This window comes from Rhineura floridana, chromosome 1 (assembly GCF_030035675.1).
Source record: "Rhineura floridana isolate rRhiFlo1 chromosome 1, rRhiFlo1.hap2, whole genome shotgun sequence".
Classification (NCBI taxonomy): domain Eukaryota; kingdom Metazoa; phylum Chordata; class Lepidosauria; order Squamata; family Rhineuridae; genus Rhineura; species Rhineura floridana.
The window spans coordinates 97,929,156-97,951,724 of NC_084480.1; the positions used below are offsets into that span (position 1 = coordinate 97,929,156).

The 22,569-nt window shown below is 40.0% G+C and overlaps 1 protein-coding gene across 2 annotated transcripts in view; it reads left to right on the top strand.

The window, feature by feature from the left end:
* RASEF (RAS and EF-hand domain containing) overlaps window positions 1–9,359 on the top strand; it is a 55,997-nt gene extending 46,638 nt beyond the window's left edge. The window contains exons 15-17 of one of the 2 annotated variants that reach the window (XM_061627228.1): window positions 2,204–2,323; window positions 2,679–2,755; window positions 5,334–9,359. In XM_061627228.1, coding sequence (XP_061483212.1) covers window positions 2,204–2,323; window positions 2,679–2,755; window positions 5,334–5,439 — 303 coding nt within the window. In that variant the 3' untranslated portion in view covers window positions 5,440–9,359. Of the gene's footprint in view, window positions 1–2,203; window positions 2,324–2,678; window positions 2,756–3,576; window positions 3,681–5,333 lie in introns of those variants that run through there. The other variant, XM_061627237.1, reaches the window with a different exon arrangement.
* Window positions 9,360–22,569: the final 13,210 nt, after the last annotated feature.

Here is a 22,569-nt window from a genome sequence, read left to right on the forward strand (position 1 = left end):
TTCAGTATAGCTTGATAATAGTAAATGTGCCCATAAAATCCAACTGACATCCTTAATTTTGTCATAAAATGTGTGTGTGTGTGTGTATTATGTGCCTTCAAGTGGTTTACTACTTATGGCGACCCTATGAATCGGCGACCTCCAATAGCATTTGTTATAAACCACCCTGGTCAGATCTTGTAAGATCAGGCCTGTGGCTTGCTTTATGGAATCAATCTGTCTCTTGTTTGGTCTTCTCCCTTTCTACTCCCTTCTGTTTTTCCCAGCATTATTGTCTTTTCTAGTGAATCCTGTCTTCTAATCATTATGTGTTCAAAGTATGATAACCTGTTTCATCATTTTAGCTTCTAGTGATAGTTCTGGTTTAATTTGTTCTAACACCCCATTATTTGTCTTTTTCGCAGTCCATAGTATCCGCAAAGCTCTCCTGCAACACCACATTTCAAATAGGTGATTTTTCTCTTACCTGTTTTTTTCACTGTCCAACTTTCACTTCCATGCATAGAGATCGGGAATACCATGGTCTGAATGATTCTGACTTGGGTGTTCAGTGATATATCTTTGCATTTGAGGAGCTTTTCTAGTTCTCTCATAACTACCCTTCCAAGTCCTAGCCTTCTTCTGATTTCTTGACTACTGTCTCCATTTTGGTTAATGACTGTGCCAAGGTATTGATAATCCTTGACAAGTTCAGTGTCCTCATTGTTGACTTTAAAGTTACATAAATCTTCTGTTGTCATTACTTTAGACTTTTTGACGTTCAGCTGTAGTCCTGCTTTTGTGCTTTCCTCTTTCACTTTCAACAGCATTCATTTCAAATCATTACTAGTTTCTGCTAGTAGTATGGTATCGTCTGCATATCTTAAATTATTGATATTTCTCCCTCCAATTTTCACACCTCCTTCATCTTGGTCCAATCCCGCTTTCCATATGAAATGTTTTGCGTATAGATTAAACAAACAGGGTGATAAAATACACCCCTGTCTCACACCCTTTCCGATTGGGAACCAGTTGGTTTCTCCACATTCTGTCCTTACAGTAGCCTCTTGTCCAGAGTATAGATTGCGCATCAAAACAATCAGATGCTGTGGCACCCCCATTTCTTTTAAAGCATTCCATAGTTTTTCATGATCTACACAGTCAAAAGCTTTGCTGTAATCTATAAAGCACAGGATGATTTTCTTCTGAAATTCCTTGCTCCGTTCCATTATCCAATGTATGTTTGCAATATGATCTCTGGTGCCTCTTCCCTTTCTAAATCCAGCTTGGACGTCTGGCATTTCTCGCTCCATATATGGTAAGAGCCTTTGTTGTAGAATCTTGAGCATTACTTTACTTGCATGGGATATTAAGGCAATAGTTTGATAATTACTGCATTCCCTGAGATCCCCTTTCTTTGGAATTGGGATATATATTGAACTCTTCCAGTCTGTGGGTCATTGTTTTGTTTTCCATATTTCTTGACAAATTTTTGACAAAATTTGGACAGATTCAGTGTCAGTAATTTGTAGCAACTCTGTTGATATGCCATCTGTTCCTGGTGATTTGTTTCTTCCAAGTATTTTAAGAGCAGCTTTCATCTCGCATTGTAACTTTTCTGGTTCTTCCTTGAATGAATCTGTCATCCTGGCATCTCTTTTATAGAGTTCTTCAGTGTATTGCTTCCATCCTCCTTTTATCTTGGTCAGTTAGTGTGTTCCCCTGTTGATTATTCAACATCCCTTTAATTTCTCTAGTCTTTTGGAATAGTTCTACATTTTTTGTTGTCCTATTTCTTTACAATAACTATTGTAATAGTTCTCTTTGTCCCTATGTACTAGTCGCTGTATTATTGTGTTTAGGATTCTAACCGTGTTTGTCTCCGTTTGCTTTTGCTTTCTTTCTTTAACCATTTTAAGAGTTTCGTCAGTCATCCATTGAGGTTTTTGTCTCTTTTTAATTAGAGCTATTGTCTTTTTGCATTCTTCCCTGATAATGTCTCTGACTTCAATCCATAGTTTTTCTGGTTTTCTGTCAACTAAGTTTAAATGAACAGAATTTCAAAATGCATGGGGTATTAGACCCACTGAAATTTGCCATTGTACTTTTTGACTGCAGACATTTTAATGTTTACTTTTTAACTTCTTTTCCTAATGACCTTGATATTGGAGCTTTAGGGTATCAAGAAAACCTATTTAAAAAACCCCTAAAACCCTCATTGCAGGATGCAACACATGAAAACATCCCAATCATGATGGTGGGAAACAAAGCCGATCTTCGGCAGGTGGTTTCTGAGCAAGGACAGAAATGCGTACCAATCAGCTATGGAGAGAAGCTGGCCATGGTAAGAACTGTAGGACTGATGGCTCACAATCAAGAAAGTAGAAGACTGGATGAATTTATTAAAATGATTGGGTCAGGGCTTGCATTTATGGGACTCGAGTCATAAAGAATTGAGATTGTAATTCACTTAAATGTTGTTGCATTGGACGACTCTTAATAGGTGCTTAGTTGGAAGATTGCTATGGATTTATGGTTTGTTGCTGGCTAATGTTGGCAACCTTTATTTAAATAGGTCCTGCAAAGCATGGAGAAAATATTGTGTCTAGTGAACTATTTCTCCTGTAGTTTACCCTCTTCTCAGTTCTTCCCATCTCTTTTAATGAATAAGCCTCCTTTGTTTTTGTTTTTCCACCTAGACCTATGGTGCATTGTTCTGTGAAACAAGTGCTAAAGATGGATCTAACGTTGTGGAGGCAGTACTTCATCTTGCTCGGTACGTTGAAAGATATGAATGGCTGTTTCAACTGTTTCTTTCAAAAGTCAGATCTGTGAATCGGCATTCCACATTTTTTTAAACAAATTCTGCACAGATATCACTTTTGTGTAAATTAATGTGACCCCCATGTTACGTGCAACAGTCTTTCCCCTGCCCTCAAGTGCAGCTTCCCAGCACTTATACACCAGAAGTACATCAAGTGTCAAATACGTATGGGCACTTGCTGCATGTGCTAGGCAATACGTACTTTTCACATAAATTCCTCTGTGGAACTGCTCTCTGTACAGGAATTTTGTCACATGAAATATGTTTCAAAGTTTTTTTTAAAAAAAAATCTTAAGAGCTGGCACACACAGGTCATTCACTATGTCAGCCTTCCCCAGGCTGGTGCCCTCCAGATGTTGTTGGATTCCGACTCTCATCAGCCCCGACGAGCATGGCAAATGGCCAGGGATGCTTGTAGTTGTAGTCCAGCAACATCCAGAGGGGAGTAGGTGGGGTGAAGGCTACACTTTGTGGATGCTGCGGAAAAAATGGCCCTATTGTGGGAAATGATGTGTGGATCACAACATCCCAACTCTCCTTCCCACGCCCTGCCAGCTGCTGCCAGAAAGTCTGCAAAGCAGTGGAGGCCATCCATGCAGTGTGTGGATCTCCCCTTCTGCCAGTAGACCTCCCTCTTCAGAGGCGGCGGGGGGGGGAGAAGAGATCTGCTGTATCCTATAGCCTCTGGGATGACCTCCCAGGGAGCCATAGGATTACGCCCTAAGCTTTTAAATAATACTTTTCTAAATTGTAACAAATGTTGTTTGTTTCAGCATCTAAACATGAATAAATCATTAGTCCCTGTGTTGCCTGCAGTCTATGAAGCTTCCAACAAAGCTTATGTAATGGCTGGAAAAAAATTTTTTGATATTTTATGGCGAGATTTTGTTCCTGTTTTGTGTTCTTGAAATAACAGAATAAATATTGGATTTCAGGAAACAAGCAAAGCTACTTGTTCATTCAGAGCATAGAGAAATCCCTTACCTTCCAGTGGCAACAAGTGCAGCAGAGGTGTAACCATCCATTTATCTGGAAATGTCAGTTCAAAGTTAATTGATGCCTTGTGGTATGATTCATTTCCAGGAATTTTCCGGCGCTACCCTTTAAATAGCTCAGTGAATTAGAGATTTCTAGGGAGTAAGTACAAAACAATTATATAACCCAAATAGTGGGTGGAAAACAGACCTTAGTTTTAATTTTCAGTCAATTAAATAACTTGAAATTTTCTCCTCTTTATGACAAAATGGAAGTATTAACCATTTTGTTCATTCCTGAATGGGAAATCTGTTTTCTGAAGGACATATCTGAGAGCAGCTACAGACCATGAGTGAACATACTCCAAAGCTCTAGAGTTTCTTTAGTTGGTGATATTTCCTGTTTTCAAACAGAAGAGAATCATTTGTGTGCTTCAATAAGGTTTTACAGGCCTTAGCCAAGGGGCAGCCACAGAGATGCCCTCCAGATGCTGTTGCTCCCATTGGCTCCAGCCAACATGGCCAAGGGTCAGTGATGATGGGAGTTGGAGGACAACAACTTTTGGAGGGCACCACATTGTTTACCCCTGCCTTAGTCATTTGAGCTTGTGGATGATTACACTGCAGCTTTCTTTCATTACCATTACATGGGGAAGGACCATAGCTCAGTGACAGGGGCCATTGTATGTGGAATGTCCCACATTTAATCTCTGACATCTCCAGTTGTAAGTATCTCAGATAGCAGGTAAGGAGAAAGAGCCTTCTCTCTCTGAGGTCCTGTAGAGCTGCTTCCAGTTGGAATAGACCAGGGATTGGTATTTGGGCCTTGTCTAGATGTTGCTGGATTCCAGCTCCCATCAGCCCCAGCCCACTGGTCAGGAGTAATGGATTCCCCATCCCTAGAGTAGACATTACTGGACTAGATGGGACAAATAGGCTGAGCTGGTATAAGGGCTGCTTCCTATATTCTCATGGCAGATTTTGTGACCAAGTACAAATAGCTTTAGGACTGAATACAAAAATCATTAACAGGACTGCAAAAAGTAAAGGTAGCCATGTTAGGCCATAAGAAAAAAATCCCAAATCCATAATAGGACGGTATTTATTTATTTATTTATTTATTTAAAACATTTCTATGCCGCTCTATCTTCCTGGAAAGCTCAGAGCGGCGGACAACTCTATAATAAAAGAACATAGACCGAGAATACCTTATAAAAGCAAGACATACACCATAGATACAAACTTATAAGATAAGATTAAAATAGTAAAATAGTACCTTTTATTATGCCAAGCAGGAGGCCAAAAAATAGCCTGCAAGCTTCTCCAGAGCTCTTCATCAGACTAGATGGTATATAGAATGACGGGGGTGGGGGAGATGAGGAAAAATGCTACCTGAATTTTGCTCCCATGGAAATCTGGTCACAGTCTGGTCACAGTCTTAAGATGGAATGTGAGAGGGAGGTGACAGGTGCTCAGAATGGACTCTGTTGGGTGCTGTGTTGGTTTCGGGTTGTATCCAGGTCTGCTGATCATCATACAAAATTCTTCTTTCGTAGGGAAGTACGAAAAAGAAGTGATAAAGATGATGACAGGTCTGTGACTAACCTGACTGAGTCGTCGTTAAAGAAGCCGTCTCTCAGCAAAAACTGCTGTGGTGTTTAGAGAGAACCCATTTCTTTTTGGCCTCAAAGGAGCAGATTTCTGTGGTGGGGGGTGAGGGTGGGGAATTTAGGCATAGATTGTTGAGGATGACTAGCAGAGGGGAACATGAGAACCATTGTTCTTCAGTCACCGCATCCATGAGGACCTTCAGCCACTTCAAATGCTTTGGAACAGTGTGGAGCAAAACCAAGCCAGGGAGCATGGGATCTTTGGTCCAGAAGCAAGGTCCGCCACTCCTGTGCCTTCCACCTGAGGAAGATTTAAGTGACGCATCCTTCTTACTATAACTATATATGTAAATAATAAGCCCCTTCTCTGGCATCCTGGAAGACATTGGCCACTGTTTGTGAAACTTCATCACCAGCCGAAAACCCACAGGCATGTTGGTTTTGAAAGGATTCCTGGAGCTCTGAAGTTCCCCCTCCCCCCAATGTTTCGCAAGGAAACATGGTGGCAATTGACATCTAGGCAACTGAACCTAAATGGGAAAGAAAAACATGGCTGTGTCTGAAGCTAAACAGAACACTTGTCCCTTCAATGAGCAACTCTTCGGTCTGGGATCACATCTCTGGTGTAATTGAGGAACTTTGGGGACAAATTCATAAGGCAAGCTCGCCTCTTCTCTTTGAAGCCATAAAGATCAGTTGATGGGGGATAAATGAAATATGTCCAGTTGTCACTGGTGATAAACCTATGTCTGGCTATACCACGTTAGATTAATTCCCAGCTGGGGTTGGAAGATTCCAGGATATTGAAAGGTAGCATATTTTGAAGAAGCCGAGGCTAGAATCTTCCCCCTGGACATCTAGTTTTCTATGTAGAGAAAATATTTTGTATTGAAAAGTGTTAATTTATATGTTCTCGCCTAATTTGACATGGTATATAGCCTAAACAGGGGTTTACCACCTCCATAAGAACTAGCACTTGAACAAGTCTTCTGCCATTTGTTGGAAGACTCCCTCCCCACAGGCCAGTATTCTCATAATATAGTGAAATTCAGTCTGTGCATTTTCCCCTGCTTCTAGAATAATGAGGTATGATCCTAATGGATGGAGATCAGTGGCTTTCACAAATGGAGTCCCAAGTCATCTGTACTTGGCTTACACCAATAGCTCATCTAAGCTTCCTGCAGCTCATCTGGAAATGGTTAGACTTGTTGTGGGCCTAAGTTTAAACAAACCAAAGGAGAAGAAAGGGCAAGACCTGGACAGATGAAACAATGGGGAACAAAATTTGTGGCAGCTGGAGGCTCAATGTTAGTGGGGCAGTGTCTAGGTTGCAAATATGGGTCCTGCCAACTATGTTTGTGAGATAGATCTTGAAATCATAAAAGTGTAAGAATAACCTCCCTGAACAACATAGGTGCTATGTTTGTGCAATAGTGCACTTTAGTATTGTATTTCTATAGTGATATATTTGGGTTATATCCTCCAATTCTGCCTTATGTGAACAGAGGGAGTGTTGGATCTAGTGGAGGCCTCCAGTAATGGGCGGTCATTTTTGCTGATCCTCCTCCCCACCTCCTGTGCCTGTTCTGGAGGATCTCCCAATTCTCCAGAGCAGCTATCTGAGAGGGCAGAGGGGCCAACAGGAGTGAGGAGAAAGATGGCAAAGTCATTTCCATTATTGGAGGCATCTGCTGGGTCAAAAGTCCTTCTGTGAATGGAATAGCACAATTGGATTCCACCCATTGTCTTGATACCAAAAGAGGAAAACCAAATTGCAAGTTCCCTGGGAAGTTGATGGGGATTGATGGGCTCAAAAGTTTGTTGGCCAGACAGAGAGACCTGGTCACTTTTATATACATGTTAAATGTTTTACTGTATTTATGGATTCACATTTTTTCCACATAACTAATTTATAAAACTAGTCTATTTTAAGAGATGTAAAGATTTTAGTTTGCTTTTCTGTGCTCATCATTGTCATTAAGTGGGGGAAATGCCCAAAGTTGAAACATTTGTTAGCTGTTCACATTTGTGCAACTTACAGCAACCTAGAAAACAAGTCCAAATTCTGCAAGTCTCAAAGAAGACTCTTTTGTCATAGAACTGTCCAGGTTTTGAAAGGCTGTGCACAATTATATATGTATATATATGTATTTTGCCTAATGACTGAGAAATTCCCTTTGCAGCTGAATCTTCTTGGGAATTGCCTGACTGGGTTAAGACCTCAAAATAGTCTTGCTGACCAGAAGTCACTGGTCAGGATCCCAACGACTGTGCATATTTAAATGGACTAATGGCTTTATCCCAAAATTTGCGGGGTCAGTTTGAATGTAATGCTAATCTATGGTTTGGCATTAAGTGATCAAGCCTTGGGTTCTTTCATTCCCTTCATGTCCTTTGGCATGGCCTGTATGTCTGTGAGTAGGGTAACTGGATAATTTAAACTATAGCTAGTGAGCCCCAGGATCATAAACAATGGTTTGATCCTGATTATTTGAACTAACAATAGTTTAAAATGGGGATGGATAACCTGAGGCCCTCTGGATATTCTTGGACTCCATCTCCCATCAGCCCTACCATCATGGCCATTTGGGATGATGGGAGTTGTTTGGAGGGCCACAGGTTCTCCATCTTGGTGTTGGCAATATGTCCAAAGAAGGCCTGCTTTGTCAGCAAACACAGAATTGGGCCTACTTATACACCACTGCAAAACCTAATGCCAGGGATGTTTCAAAGCAGGTGGTATCTGTAAAAATGTTTCGAAGTTGGAGAGAATTAAAAATACAATTTTCTGTAATTAAGCCAACCCAGATGCAAATTTGTGCAAGTAAGCCATCATAAGTGGTTTTCATATTGTTCTCTTTTTTTGATGTATACATTCATGCTAACCATTCAAACCTGTATCCCAGAGTTTCCAGTTTTATTTTTTGTTGAGATTTTAAAGCGCTTTTTAAAAAATAGCTGAAATCTTGAAGCATGGTTACAGGTCTCAGATACACTCAAAAATAAGGGTTAGATTTTTTAAAAAAAGTATAAAATCCTCAGCATTTTTTCAACCACATGCAGAATATCTGTTGGTAGCCTTGCTGAATTTAAGCCTAATACTGTTTTTAAATGCCTTTACCACACGGAAGGCCTCATATATAAGTACTGATTTGACTTCCCCCAGAATTACTGCACTTTTATAACTCTAGTTTCTATTTTTGATGTCACTATCTCCATGCAAGTTATCCATTACATTGGCTCCAGTGCACAAATGGAGCTTCCCAGCTGTTTCAATGGAAGGAGGTGTTTCACTCATGCTGTGAGGCCCTTCAAATGTTGCTAGACTATAACTCACTATTGACTATGCTGCCTTGGGCTGATGGGAGTTGGAGTCCAATGACATCTGGAGGGTCACAGGTTCCCCTGCTCTAGGGCAAGGAAAACCTCTCCATATGTACTAAAGTGTAAGGAGGATTCTCCATTCACGGCAACTCCTTGCACACACTGAAGCACAGTGTGAGACTCTGGACTGGGACAAATTGAGCTCAGTCAGCCATGAATCAATTTGTGCCAGTATGATTCGTTAACAGAGCTCAGCCAATTTGTAAAAACAATTCTGGGTTGATTTGTTGAGTACTTGTAGTGTAGTCTTAACTGCAAAAGTAGTCTTTATTTATTTAGTAGCTATGTTACCTTATACATGTATATTTATTTTCTAAGGAGAATCCTTATGTGTATGTTTTTGTTTCTCATAAATTCTGTACATAAGATTTATTTTTATGCATTTAGCACTTAAATACTATTGTTTGTTCCTTAATGCCTTTGTTCCTGAACACATAACCATGCTGCTTTTAAAGCCAATGATCTCTGTGTTTTGGCCTCATTAAAGAATTGGTCTGCTATCAAAGTACTTTGGTAGTCAGCCTTTTAACATATGCTATTAGTTCTTATGTGCCAAAATATGCTGCACTAAAATTTCTTAGAATTAAAATGATGGTATAAAACATGAATGAGCACTGTATTTTTTGACATTGCTTTTGAAGCCTTTCTAAGTTGGTTTTCTTAGGTAGTCTTAACAGGCCTGTCTACTCAGAAGTCAGTACCTTAGAGTTCAATGGGACTTTCTTCCAGATAAGATAGTATAGGACTTGCATGTTAGGATCAAATTCTAAGCATGCCTACTAGGGGGTAAACCCTATTAAACCTTATGAAACTGACTTCTGGTAAACATGCAGGGGATTGTGCTGTAAAACAGAGGCTCCCAATTATTTTAACAGTGGCAACAACAAATGACACACAGCCCCGCCCTATGAAGAAAGCTAAGGAGGGCTGTTAATCAGGAGTGGATTTTTGTGTAGGAGGACTGTGAGCCCAATTTAATTCTGCTCCTCAAAACAAAACCCTGGGTTCAGAATTCTTTCATTTTAACGGTATGTCTTTTGTTAGTTACTGGGGCCTGGGGATCTAGTAAATAATGAGGATCCCACAAGCCCAAAGCCTGCTCAACCCTGCTGTAAGCAACAATGCACAGGCTTCTTAGATCACCATTTAAAAACCCTTCCTCTCCTATGTTGCACACCTTCCTTTTTCTGTCTCCCTTTGCAGTTCCATTTTGTATTACTTTCTGCAGCCTGAAACATGCAACTGTTTGCCTGATTGATTCTGCCAGATGAAGTCTTGAGTGGGCATTTACTCAGTTTTCAATCCCACCTAAGTCCATTATGTGGGGATAAATGTGTATGGAATTGCAACCTAAAATTCAAGCTTGTCTGAATGTCCCTCCCCCTTTGCTTTTGTGGGATTGTTCATCGACCCATGAAAGTGGGTGTGGGTGAGGATATGCAGTGACTTCTGGGAGGAGGGGGTAAATGAATTTTATGAATCTTTGTTTCAACCGGAGCTAAACAAGGTTTTGTATTTTTTTCCTTTAATCAGAAAAAGCCTTGCTGCTACCTGAAGGGTGACTTGCTTGCAATCAGCAGCCTGGCTTCATTCCTGGGATGGCACGCCCTTGGGAATGCCAGGAGAAAGAGTAACTTGGCAGCCAAACGACTGCCTGTAGTTTGGCAATGCTTTTTTTTTTTAAAGGGGGGGATGGAGATAAATCTTCAGCTTCCTTTTATTTAAAGGTAAGCTATGCAAATTCTTAAAATTCACCTGCCTGGCAAAGATCAACCAGACCTGCAGGGGTGTTTTTGCCCCATCTCCAAATAGGGAAGGGTAAGAACATTGAGTTTGTTTGCATTTCAATGCAAATCTACCTAATTCACACTTCTCAAAACAATACACAAAGCGAAACACAGGTATCCTTTAAAATTCACACTTTTCTGAGTTTTGCAATGCCATTCTCCAACCATTGTGTCCAAAAATGCATGAAAATGCATATTAGTGAAAATAACATACAAAATTGCTGTGTATTAGGAAAAATAGCTTGCAAAATGTGCTTATTAGAAGAAATCCACACTAAAATGCTGCAGAATTTTCAGGAGGATTGAAAGAAAAACAACGCAAATTGCTATAGAAATAGAAAAATAGGGCGGGGGAAAACCAGAGGGAACCGAATTGACAGATTCATCCATCTTTTCTCCCAAATCAACCTAGGACCATCTGAATCTTTTCTGAGATGTTGCATCCAGTTCTGACCGTATCTGTGCCTTTATGAAGAACCTGTGGGTTGGGGAACATTGTTCGTTAGATCTTTTCTACAAAGGGCAAATGAAATATGAGGATGAAATATTCTATACCTCGGACTAACCTGTGGCCCTCCAGATGTTGCCAGCCTACAACTCTCATCATCCCTGACCATTGGCAATACTGCCTAAGGCTGATGGGAGCTCAATCCAACATCATCTGGAAGGCAACAGATTAATTGCCCTTGCTATATCTTTAATATTTAGTCTGTTTGTTTTCTGGACTACTTTTCGATTAATCTTATTAAAATATGAGGCCCCTTTGATATAAACAAGATCTCAGCTCAGAGTGGCGTGTTTAATTCAAGTTGTTAAGATGGTCAAAAGAAACAAATAGTGCCTTCCTTAAAGATTTTATGGATCATTTGAGCAGTATGTCTCCTTCCGCCCTCAGCCACCCCGAACAACCATGCCCTTACAGAGGAACATGAAGAATTTGAAGAGTGAAGTGCTATGATGGGCATGAAATCTGTGCTCCTTAAAAGGGGAACACGGATCATTTGATATATGTGCACAGTGAAGAGGAAAAGGTTTTCTTGTTTAAAAAGAAAATAAAACTTGCATCCTCTGTGTTCTTAGGAACATATTTATAAGTAATGGACTACTGGGGTGGACAGTTTCTTGTTCATCTTGTCAAAATTGGCACTCCCAGGGAGCATGATGTCAAATCAAGCTTTAGAGAGAGTTTGGCATGGAGTGCCGCATTTGCAGTATATGCGGCAAAGGTGACTTTTGCCAGTGAAAGAGTTTTGATAATTCATGGAGGAATGCTTTGGTTAAAAGCAACTTGGTAAAATCTTGGTAGATTTAGTTCCTATAGGTTAAAACGTGGGAGGAGTTACGAATTTATGAATGATTCATCAACACATAGAGCAGAGATGGGGAACCTGTTGCTCTCTAGATGTTGCTCCTATCATCCTTGGCAATTGCCCATGTTGGCTGGAGTCCATGTAAATTGGAGTCCAACATCATCTGGAGGGCTACAGGTCCTCCATCCCTGACATAGAAGCTGCAATCCAGCTAAAGCTGGCTGTGGCAAAGCCCAATGACTTCAGCATCCTTCTGTTCACCCAAAAGGGGCTTGATCCTTCATGTGTGCTCCAAACCAACACAGGCAAAAGATTATACTTTGGATATACTCCAACTGAGTGTCCACAAATGGTTCACGGGTATTAAAGTGCCTGCTACCACTTCCCTGAGTCCTCCCAGCTTACCCAGAACAGGAGAATAGGAGGCAGCTCCTTTGGAACATTTCTTTTCTTGAAGAGGGCACTCAGTTAATGCATCCCAATGTTCCCAAGAAGAAAGTGATGCCATTCATGCCAATTTCCACTGACTGTGACTGTCCCATGGTGGAAATGGATGCAAGTGGTGTCACTTTCTCTGCAGGGACATTGGAACTTGCATTCTAAGTGACCTCCTGAGGCGCTAGACTTGCCACTCTTGTATCTTCTACTGCAGGTAAGGAGGGGGAGTGGAAGAGATGTGTGGTGCCAGTGGTGGAATGTGATCAAGTTCCACACCCAGCTTGTTAACCAGTACATCCTCACAGAGAATCAAGCAGGGACCTAAATTACTTTTAGGAGCTTCCCTTTTCCTTTTCACCATTCCTTAGTTGCAGGTAACTTCATTTGGGGGCTGGTTTCAGCGTGACTTGAGTTGGAATTTGGCCTGAACCAAAATGGGGACAACTTTTAAGCTGTACGCACACATAGATGCAGATGCACCATCCACCCATGTGTCTGTGGATGGGGATATAGGAGGATGCAACAGTGTGTCAGGTGGTAATCTTCACTTTCTTCTTCTCATTTGATGTGATGTGGTTCCCTCTTACCAATCAGCAAAGCAGCAGGGCAAAGAGGGAGTGGCTGCAGTCTCCTTTCCCCTGCTGCGTGGTTATTCCTTCTCAGTCAGCTGAGTAGCAGTGGGAGGGGGGATTGCAGGAGGATGGGAGGTTCACTCACATTTTAGAGTAAAAAGAGTTTGACTAGCATTGTGTGCCCCCATTTTCATAAAACAGGGTAGAGACACACTGGAACCACACAACAGTAAGTGTCTCTACCCTGTGTGCGAGGATGGATGGAGATGTGGAGGTGGGGTTGTAAGTGTGAAAAAAAGGGAAGAAAATATCTCTCACCCCATTACATCCTCCCTCCCTCTCTCTCTCTCTGAATTATTGGGTGGGGTGTGTGTGTGTGTGAGAGAGAGAGAGAGAGCAAGAGAGAGCAAGAGAAAGCGCAGAGGTGACTTATCTGCAACTCTGCCCCTCTCCCTCCAAAGTTTATCAAGAGAGGAAAGAGTTGAACTTTCCTTGCACATTTTAATTTTTAAGAACACAGTACACAGCAAGCAATACAAAATACCCCAAACCTGTGGGTAATCTTAGCCAAGTTAGCAAAGAAACCAAGGGTATAACAATCCCCTATCTTTGTCTCCTTGCAATTATTTATCCTTTTAAAAATTAATAATTTAAACAACCTCAGTCTCAAGAGCTTCATGTTTTAAAGCAGAAACAAGTTTTTACAACTCAATTTTTTGTATTTCATCTTAAAAAGTGCATTTTAGCCTCTCCAGTACTATACAATGTGGGGTTGGGGAATGAAGAGGAGTTATTTCTTCCTGATCAAGGCTCTCTCCTTCCCTCTCTGCATTTGTAGAAATATGAAACTGCTAAATGCACAGTAATGCTTAGCACCAGCATATAGCATTAAGAGGTACCACCCCTTCCAGCCTACAGGTGCATCAATGATCTGTTTAGCTGTAAAATAAATTGTGGCACTACAACCTGTTAGTATAATATTCATAAACTTTTTAGGTAACCGTAACCAGTTTTACCCTAACCCCGAAACCATAATCCTTTACACTTTTTCATATTTAATTGCTGAATCCAACATGAAGCCTTAATTTATTGGTATTTGGCAATTCTCCTCCCCATTTGTCTTTCGTATCCTCTATGATTTTTAAATAAGTTCTTTTTGACACATATCCTTTGCAAATCTCAAGCTATCTTTATCCACACAATTTTTTCTGTGAATAGTGGTGTGAGTCTCAGCCCCCCCTCCCAAACTCCTGTCTCCTTTACAATCACATCGAAGATCAGACCATATGGAGTAATTCAGTCTTTCACAGCAATCAATTCAAAATGATTTTCTGTCATTGTGATGCAGGCAGCACATCAAACCTTCCAAGTCTTGCCTTACAGCGCTTATAATGAAAATAACCATGCAGCGAGCAAGATGCGCTTTGGCTCCTACAAGGCACTCATAGCATGACTCTGTGTAATAGAGAACAGCTTGCAGCTGATGTTACTTACTGTCAGGCCCCGTGGTCAGATTTTCACATTATGCATTATTTAATATTTATACAAAGCAAAGTTCCCTTCACATTTTAGACAGATAGAAATTGTGCTGTAGGCCATAAGAGCTTAACTCCACAAATGACCACAGGGGAAATCCCACAGAGTTAAGCTCTTGCATTTTTTAATATTAACAATGCTACCACAAGAGGGCAGCATTGCCTAACTGAACCCCTTCTTTTCCAAAAAAGATAATGGCTCAGGACAGATGGGCACAAAGGAAAACAAGCGTTAAAATATATATGGAATAAAAACTAGGTTATTTCTGACGAATGTTTCAAGCTCAAAGTCTTGTCAGGCAGTCTCTGCATTTGGAGGTGGTCTTTTTTAACCACTTTGCTGTAAAAATTAAAAGGGTGTTTTGTGACGCACAAGATCTTAACCTTATAGTAGTTACTGTAACAAAATTTTATCACAGGTTGGCTGATTAGAGACATCTTGTGTGCATTTGTTTCCTTTTTCATAAACACACCCTAGACTTATTTGCTATTGTAAATGCTGGATGGTTTTCAATAATTTGAGGATGAGAAGAAACATTTTGTTATGGAAATGACTTGCTACAGGGCAGTTGTCTACAATGAGAAATAGCTCATTAAGCTAGGGGTGCTTCCAGAGTGTTGCCATTTTCGAGTGGGATTCAATCACATTCTGGAAAAGCCAGGCTGCTCAGTTAAACCCGATAGGAATGTCATGTGTGCCATGCTGGGTTCCCCCAAAGACTGGAGTTTTTGCAATGGGAAAGTTATAGGAAAATGCACTGGGAAGTGTGGGACAGCACTCGCTTTGTAACAGTTATCATCTCCCAGCACACAAATCAGAATGAATGCTCATTAAATAGCCAACATCACCTAGCAGTCTGCAAACAAATCAAGATGCATGTTCAATGAACAGGTTGTCTGGAAGCACCCCAGAAAAAAAAATCTGTAAGAATCCAACATGTCATTGACTGTGTATCCACATTGCAAGGATATTGCCCAGCGACAGGAGCACGTTAGCAGTATATGGTAATGGCTTCCTAGTTACATCATCATCATCATCTTTCTTGTGGCAGCATAAATAGATTGCTTTAATTAAATCAGATGACTTGTTGGGCAACTGACCAAATCTCAGCTGCTGTGCAACTTTTTCATTTTAATTGCATGTGGAGCAATGAGAACTAGAATGGTCAACCTTTAGGTTATTTTCATGAACTGTGGAAAACTCATCTGCACAAAGTCTCTGTACCTGTTTTGATGATGACACTGTCAAGTTGTTTAAAAGTCTTGGTGCAGCACCATTCTGATACTGCTTCCTGCCTTCATCCCCTCCCCTGTCATGGTGCCACCCAAAGCCATCTCTATTTTGTACTCAGTTGCTTTGCACTGTATATAGCAGTATGTGTGAGCTTTGTTTTAAAAATGTTTTATATTGGTCAGACAATAGTTACACGATGGGAGCCTCTTTTGACCGATGTTGTTGTAACAGTTGCCCTTTGTGGTGGTCTTAAGTAACAGCTGTCTTGTTGCAAAGATGACCAACCCCACACACAACGGTTGGCCTCCCCATCACCAAAAGCCTGCCTCTCAGTGGTAAGAAAGACAAATGGCAGTTTAAAAAGGTGTGCATTCATGCACACCTCTCAAGCATTAAATACAAACTTCCATTATTTGTATGAACTGCACATATTAAGCTTTGATTAATTAACATGGATAGATCAGTTATAACAATTTTCCAAATGGTTTCCAACCTGGAAAAAAAACAAAAAAAGATTTAAAAGCAACAGCTTAATCAACAAATGGAGCAGCCAAACATCAAGCTGCAATAATTGAAAATGGATCAACAGCCTTGTCAATAATTCAGTTGAAAAGTGAGCATCAGGTCTCTACTAATGTCTGAAAATTCCTCATGGAAGTATCCAGATGGATCCTTATCAGTGATGCACTTTTTAATGCTGATGCCACACCAGAGAAGGCCCTGTGTCAAACACTGATCTTGGCTGATCCTAACATGGTTGTGGATATCCTCAGCAGGGCCTCCTGAGAAGAGCTAAAGGATCAAGATGATTCCTATGGGAGCAGGCACTTTCTCCCTTCCTGCTGAACCTTCAGCAGAATTTCACCTGAGTCCCTGGAATGTCATAGCCTGCACTGGCTGAGCGGCTAACAGTGGTTCCCAATTCCCCCCCCCCCTGTGAAAATTGCTGAGGGCAGTGAAGACTGGTGGCTCCAATGTCACTGGGGCAATGAATCTGCTCTGGGTTTTAGCCCAAACTTCCAAAGAGCTATCCAAGGTGCTGAAACCTATTCCCAAAATAGGTTCAGCACCTCAGGCAGCTACTTGACACTTTGGACTAAAACCCAGAGTGGATTCACTGCCTCACTGACATTGGAGCCACCAATCTCCACTAGCTGAGGGTATTAGTGTACCAATAATGATTTTTTTCTGTCTGCTGTAGCAATTGTAATGTATTGTGCTAGATGCTATATGATTTTAACAGATGTGCCATGGACCACCTGAATGAAGCTCACAGGCTACAGTTTGGGAACCCCTGCTGTAGAACATTCTATTGTTTGTAAAAATGCCCAAACATGCAAGCAGGGGGGGCTCATCTAAAATAAATGATTCCTTTTTCAGCTTTATTTCCATACCCTCAGGCTTTTCCACTTGCTTCTTGACTCATCGTCTGGGCTTGGTTTATTAGTATATTCCAAGAACGATTGGTCTGGACCAAAGAAAAATCTTGGTACATCTTTTGTTTCTCATTGTTGCTGCACTCCTTGATATATATGTATTTTTAAAGGGGAATTGGCTTTCCCTCTTTAGCCATGTGGGCAGCTGAAGGCCTCTGGGTAGCGAATGGCTTTTTTCCTGTTTCTCTATTTTTTAAAATGAGTTGCATGGGAGACCTCAGCAAGCCATGTTCCGTGATTGTTTTTGCATTGCTTCAGTAACTCTGGAGCATTTATCCATGTAATAGCGTGGTCTTCTGCTTCACTGCTTGCACAGGCCTCATGCTTCAGTAACTTTGCTTGATAGGATTCAGATGGAACACTGCTTCGTATATTTTATGTATCTGGATGAATATTATAGCAAACAAGACATAATCAGCTTGACGTGAAAGGCTAATTAGGCTGTCACTTTAATATATAAAATTATATGAAGTCTGAACAATCTTGTTTACATGGACATGTTGCTGTTTTGTTGTGCTGTGTTTGAAACATGAATTATTGGCAAACATATATGGAGAGAATGCAACAATTGTGTTCTTTTTCTTTCTTTCCAAGCATTCACAAAGACATTCCACTAAGTTTGGTGTTACGGTTTTGTCCTCAGTGTTGGTAGTTCTTTGTATAACTTTGCTGGCACTGTGAATATTAACAGTAGGACTGGAACAATGAGGCAAGGGTTGAGGCAAGGTACTATTCCCAGTTGGATAGCAAAGGTAGTCACAGGGCAAAGATTAAGGCTCTAGTACGGGGTGCAGGAACCTGTGACACTTGAAATGTTGCTCGTCTACAACTCCCATCATCCTTGACCATTGATCATATTGCCTGGGGCTGATAGGATTTGGAGTCCAACAATATGGGCTCCTGCTGGGAGGAAGGGGGGACATACATACATACATACATACATACATGCATACATACTATATGGAGGGTCACAGGTTCCCTGTACTGCTCTGATTCCTTTATGCTCGTTATAATGATCTAGGAATGGAATTTCAATTGTCAGCCGATATGCATCCATTTTTTAAAATCAGATACTAGGGCTAAACAACTCTTGTTCTGCCAATCATTGTTGGAGATACTACTGGGCAAGATGAATCTTTTAATTTGAATGGCCAGAATCACAATTCTTAGATAAAGTACAGACCTAATTCAAGCACTGGAATGCTTTTGTTGCATCTCCTTGAAGGCCAGCTACAGAAACATTGACTGAAATAACGACATCTCAGAAATGTTCTTGATACGATTTCACATCCTCTTTTTGTAGAAGTCCAGAAGGGAGGAGAGATCTTGAACAGTGAATAAGTTTGAAAATATTGTTGACACTGCAGGGAAATAATAAAACAGATTATTAATGACAGCATTTATGCAGCACTTTTCATGTTTAAAGGACTTCAGAGTAATTCACTAATTACTGTAATCGCCTCCTCTTAACTTAAAGTTTTCTTCCTGCCTTCAGCCCCACTAGCCTTCACTTAATTTTAATCCTCCTGATCTCTCTGTTTCACCCTTTCTGTCCACTGCTTTTATTTATGGACGTCACATGGCTTTTGTTCCCCCAAGTATTAATTATTGAGATCGCTGAATAAGAATAGAATTAACCCAATTTAAGATGCCCTCAAAGGAGCATATTGGGAAGGCCAAAAATGATAGCTAGACAGCTATCTGCAACAAGGGAAACTAGATATATTTATTTTTTATTTTTATAAATATTTATAAACTGCATTTTTATAAACAATATAACACAGTGATATATATAACATAAACACAAAACACTACAATAAAATCTATAAACATCAATAAAGAAAGGTAGTTAGATATGTATTTAACAAAAGACCAGGATGTCATATCCAATACGTAGGAAAGACCACAACTGACCTACGCATGCGCTTCAGGAACCACAAGTTGGCAATTTTGACAAAAAAAAGTGGAGCAACCAGTTACAAAGCATTTTAACATCGAGGGTCACAGCCTGTTGGACTTTTCCATTACAGCGATAGAGATGCCAGCAGATCCAGCAGCATTGACTAAAAGGGGGAACCTGGACACATTGGCACCACATGGCCTGAACCTGGAGGACAGTACCACCACTACTTAGCTTCTGCAAATGATATATAACATTCCAAAGACCTGTCTGAACAGATTTAGTTTTAAAAAGACATCCAAAAGAAAGCCGAGATGACTCCTACTAGACTTCTTTTGACAATGAGTTCCAGAGCGCAGGGTCTGTCAGACTAAAGGCTCAGTCCCTGGTGAAGGCATCAGAACCCTGGTGTTGAGGGGGCCAGCAAAAGTGCCCCATCAGAAAATTAAGGTACTTTGATACCAAGCTGTTTAGGGCTTTGAACCTTGAACCTGGCCCAACATAGATACAGGATATATTTAGATATAACCAGATATAATACTTTACATCTTTGTGGGGGAATGAAGTTATATGCCACTGGAGAGAGAGAGAGAGAGAGAGAGAGAGAGAGAGAGACTGACTGCACCATTGCCACTGCGAATGAAGCGCTCCTCCCCCTGAAAAACTGTTGGAGAATTTTGCGAGGCCTTTTGTCTGCAGCTCTAGTGTAAATGGTTTTGCAGCTCTTATTGGGCCCTACTTTGATATAAGTGAGTTCCACCCAAAGTGCAGGTCACCTACTTATTTATTTAGATGATTTTTGTATCGCTCTTTGCACAAGCCATAGGATGGTTTACAACAAAATTAATCAGATACAAGACCTATATTAAATCCATACAATGACACAATCCTTAAAAATAACAGCATAACAACTCATGACAGATCACTTGGAAGCAATTACCAATGGCAGCAGCAGCGGTAACTAAAACAGTAGTCTAATCAAATGCCTAGTGAAAAAGTTGCCTCTAACCCACCACTTAAAACTATAAAGGCATACCTCAGTAGGGAGGAAGTTCCATATGTGAGAAGCTACCACTGAAAAGGCCCTTCTTATGGTTCCACATCTCATACTTCATCCTGCGTAGGACTACCAAGAGGGCCATATTTACTAATTCTAAAGCATGGGCAGGTTGATATGAAAGAACGTGTTCTTGCAGATCGTTGGGTTTATTCAATGTGATTTAAAAAACAAAACAAAAAGTATATGCCTTTTAAACAAAAGGCCTCTAAGTGGCTTGCAAAAGACAATTTAAAACATTCATTAAAAAACACCAATAAAAACAAACATTACAAATAAGTTACACTTAAATAAAATCGGGAATTTAAAAACAATGACACTAAAATCATTTGATAAAATTACATGCTAAAACTGTGTGCCTGGGGTAGTGTCACTGAAATAAAAGTACAGCAGGCACTGAAAACAATGCAGTGAAAGCACCTACCTTGCAGTTATGGGCAGGGAGTTCCAAAGAGTGGGTGCTGCCACATTAAAGGATCGGCTTCTTGCAAGCGTGGAACAAACCTGTTCTTGCAGATATTAGAAGGCATTCCAACGCTGCATTCAGACAGCACTTTATTCCTTCTTCCTAATGTTTCTTTACCTGTTAATTTTTGTGTTTTGTGTGACTTTTCACATGGTGTTAAATCTACCTCTGGATATCTAATGGAAGTTTAGTCCTCATTTACGTGTCAATTGTTTTCAGAAAAAATCCAATTGCGACTTCCCGGAAGTGAGTGCTCAGCTGGTGATTGTCTCTGAGAGATCTCTGCCTCAGAGGAAGCTTTTTTCAGTTAAAAGCCAGCCAAGAGGAAACTTTGACTGGCTTAAATGTTCTCCAAGGTATTGGAGAACCGATCAGATTTTCCACAGGACTTCGTTGAGCTGTCGGCGGCTGGAATTGATCAGGAAATCCCTGAGATAAGAAGGCATGCCAATCGGCTGAAGACGGAGTCAGGACTTCCATGCAAGCTGTACTGGAAAAAAGTGAAGCGTTTTTTCTTCTTCTTAAAAACGTTCTTAACCAGCGAGCCTACTTCTGTCTAAATCTTATCATTTGGCTTAAATTACTACAATAAAAGGGATTTGTTTACGAATCAGCAATTGAGAAATCTGGGTGAGTCATACTTTTTCTCTTTTAAATATAATTAAGGAAGAAAGAAAATGTAAACAATTTATATTTTTTTTACGACAAAAAGCTGGCCTGAATTTGGAGTTTTAAAGTTTAAAAACGGATGAGAGGTATTTATTATTTGATGGAAATATATTTTGGACTATTTTTCTCCTTGGACTATTTCTTTTTGGACGAATCTGCTGTTCGTATATGTTACTAATCGCTTGGTGTTGTGAACCAGAATTGTTTTGCATTCCTGGACGTAGATAAGAACTGTGCTGGCCGGACCATAATAACAGGCCCGGAATATTAACTCTTCTGTTGGTGGAGGAAAAAAAAAAAGAAATAGACTGCATCTAGGTTTTGGAACAGTGGTTAATATCAGAAATTAAAGGCTTCTTATGAGAATGATAACTAGAAAAACAGCTAAGGATCAGGAGCGAAGAGGTTCAATTGATCCACAGGAAGGGGTTATACCCCCAGATATGTTTCAAAAAATAATGGAAGAGATTAGTGATCTAAAACAGGAAATGAAAACTGAATTGATAAATATAAAAGACTATATTAAAACACAAGTGGATGAGATTAAAGGGACAACTGGGCAAATAATGGAGGATGCAAAAAATACTAAAGAAAAGGTACAAATCTTGAAGAATAGAACAGATATATTAAATCTGGAATTAGAAAAAAATTTGGACTACATGGCTGTGATTGAAGTGAGAAATAAAGAACATTGTTTGAGATTCCGTGCAATCCCTGAGGAAACAGGTGAAGACATCAGAGATAAAATTGTTAATGCTTTAGTAAAATTTCTGGATTTGAATGAAGATCAGATGAAATTTGAAATAGATAAAGTTTATAGAATTAATTCCAGATATGCAACAATGAAAAAAATTCCAAGAGATGTGCTTGTTCACTTTATAAAGAAGACGACCAGAGATATGGTGTTACAACAACATTTTAACAATACCTTTAAAATTGATGGTAAGGAAATACTGGTGATGAAAGAAATTCCTATTAGACTTTTACGAAAGAGAAAAGAATATGCTTTCCTTACAGAAAAACTTAAGCAATGCAAAATTCAATTTAGATGGGATGTTCCAGAAGGAGTGATTTTTACATTCAGACAACAGAAATATCGATTGAATACTGTTCAAAAAGTAAGGGACTTCTTGAGAAAAGCTTCAAAAGACATGGAAGAAGATAAACTCAAAGATATGGATATAATTCCTGGGAAACAAAGTCAACAAGAACATGCAGAGGAGGGGAATGAAGATGATGGATTAAAGGGAGCATCAGGCGCATTTTAAAATACACGCTTAAAGATGGATTACAAATATCTAACTTGGAATATAAATGGAGCCAACACGGCGCAGAAGAGAAAGAAAGTGTTTCATTATTTGAAAAAATTAAAATTGGATATAATTTGTTTACAA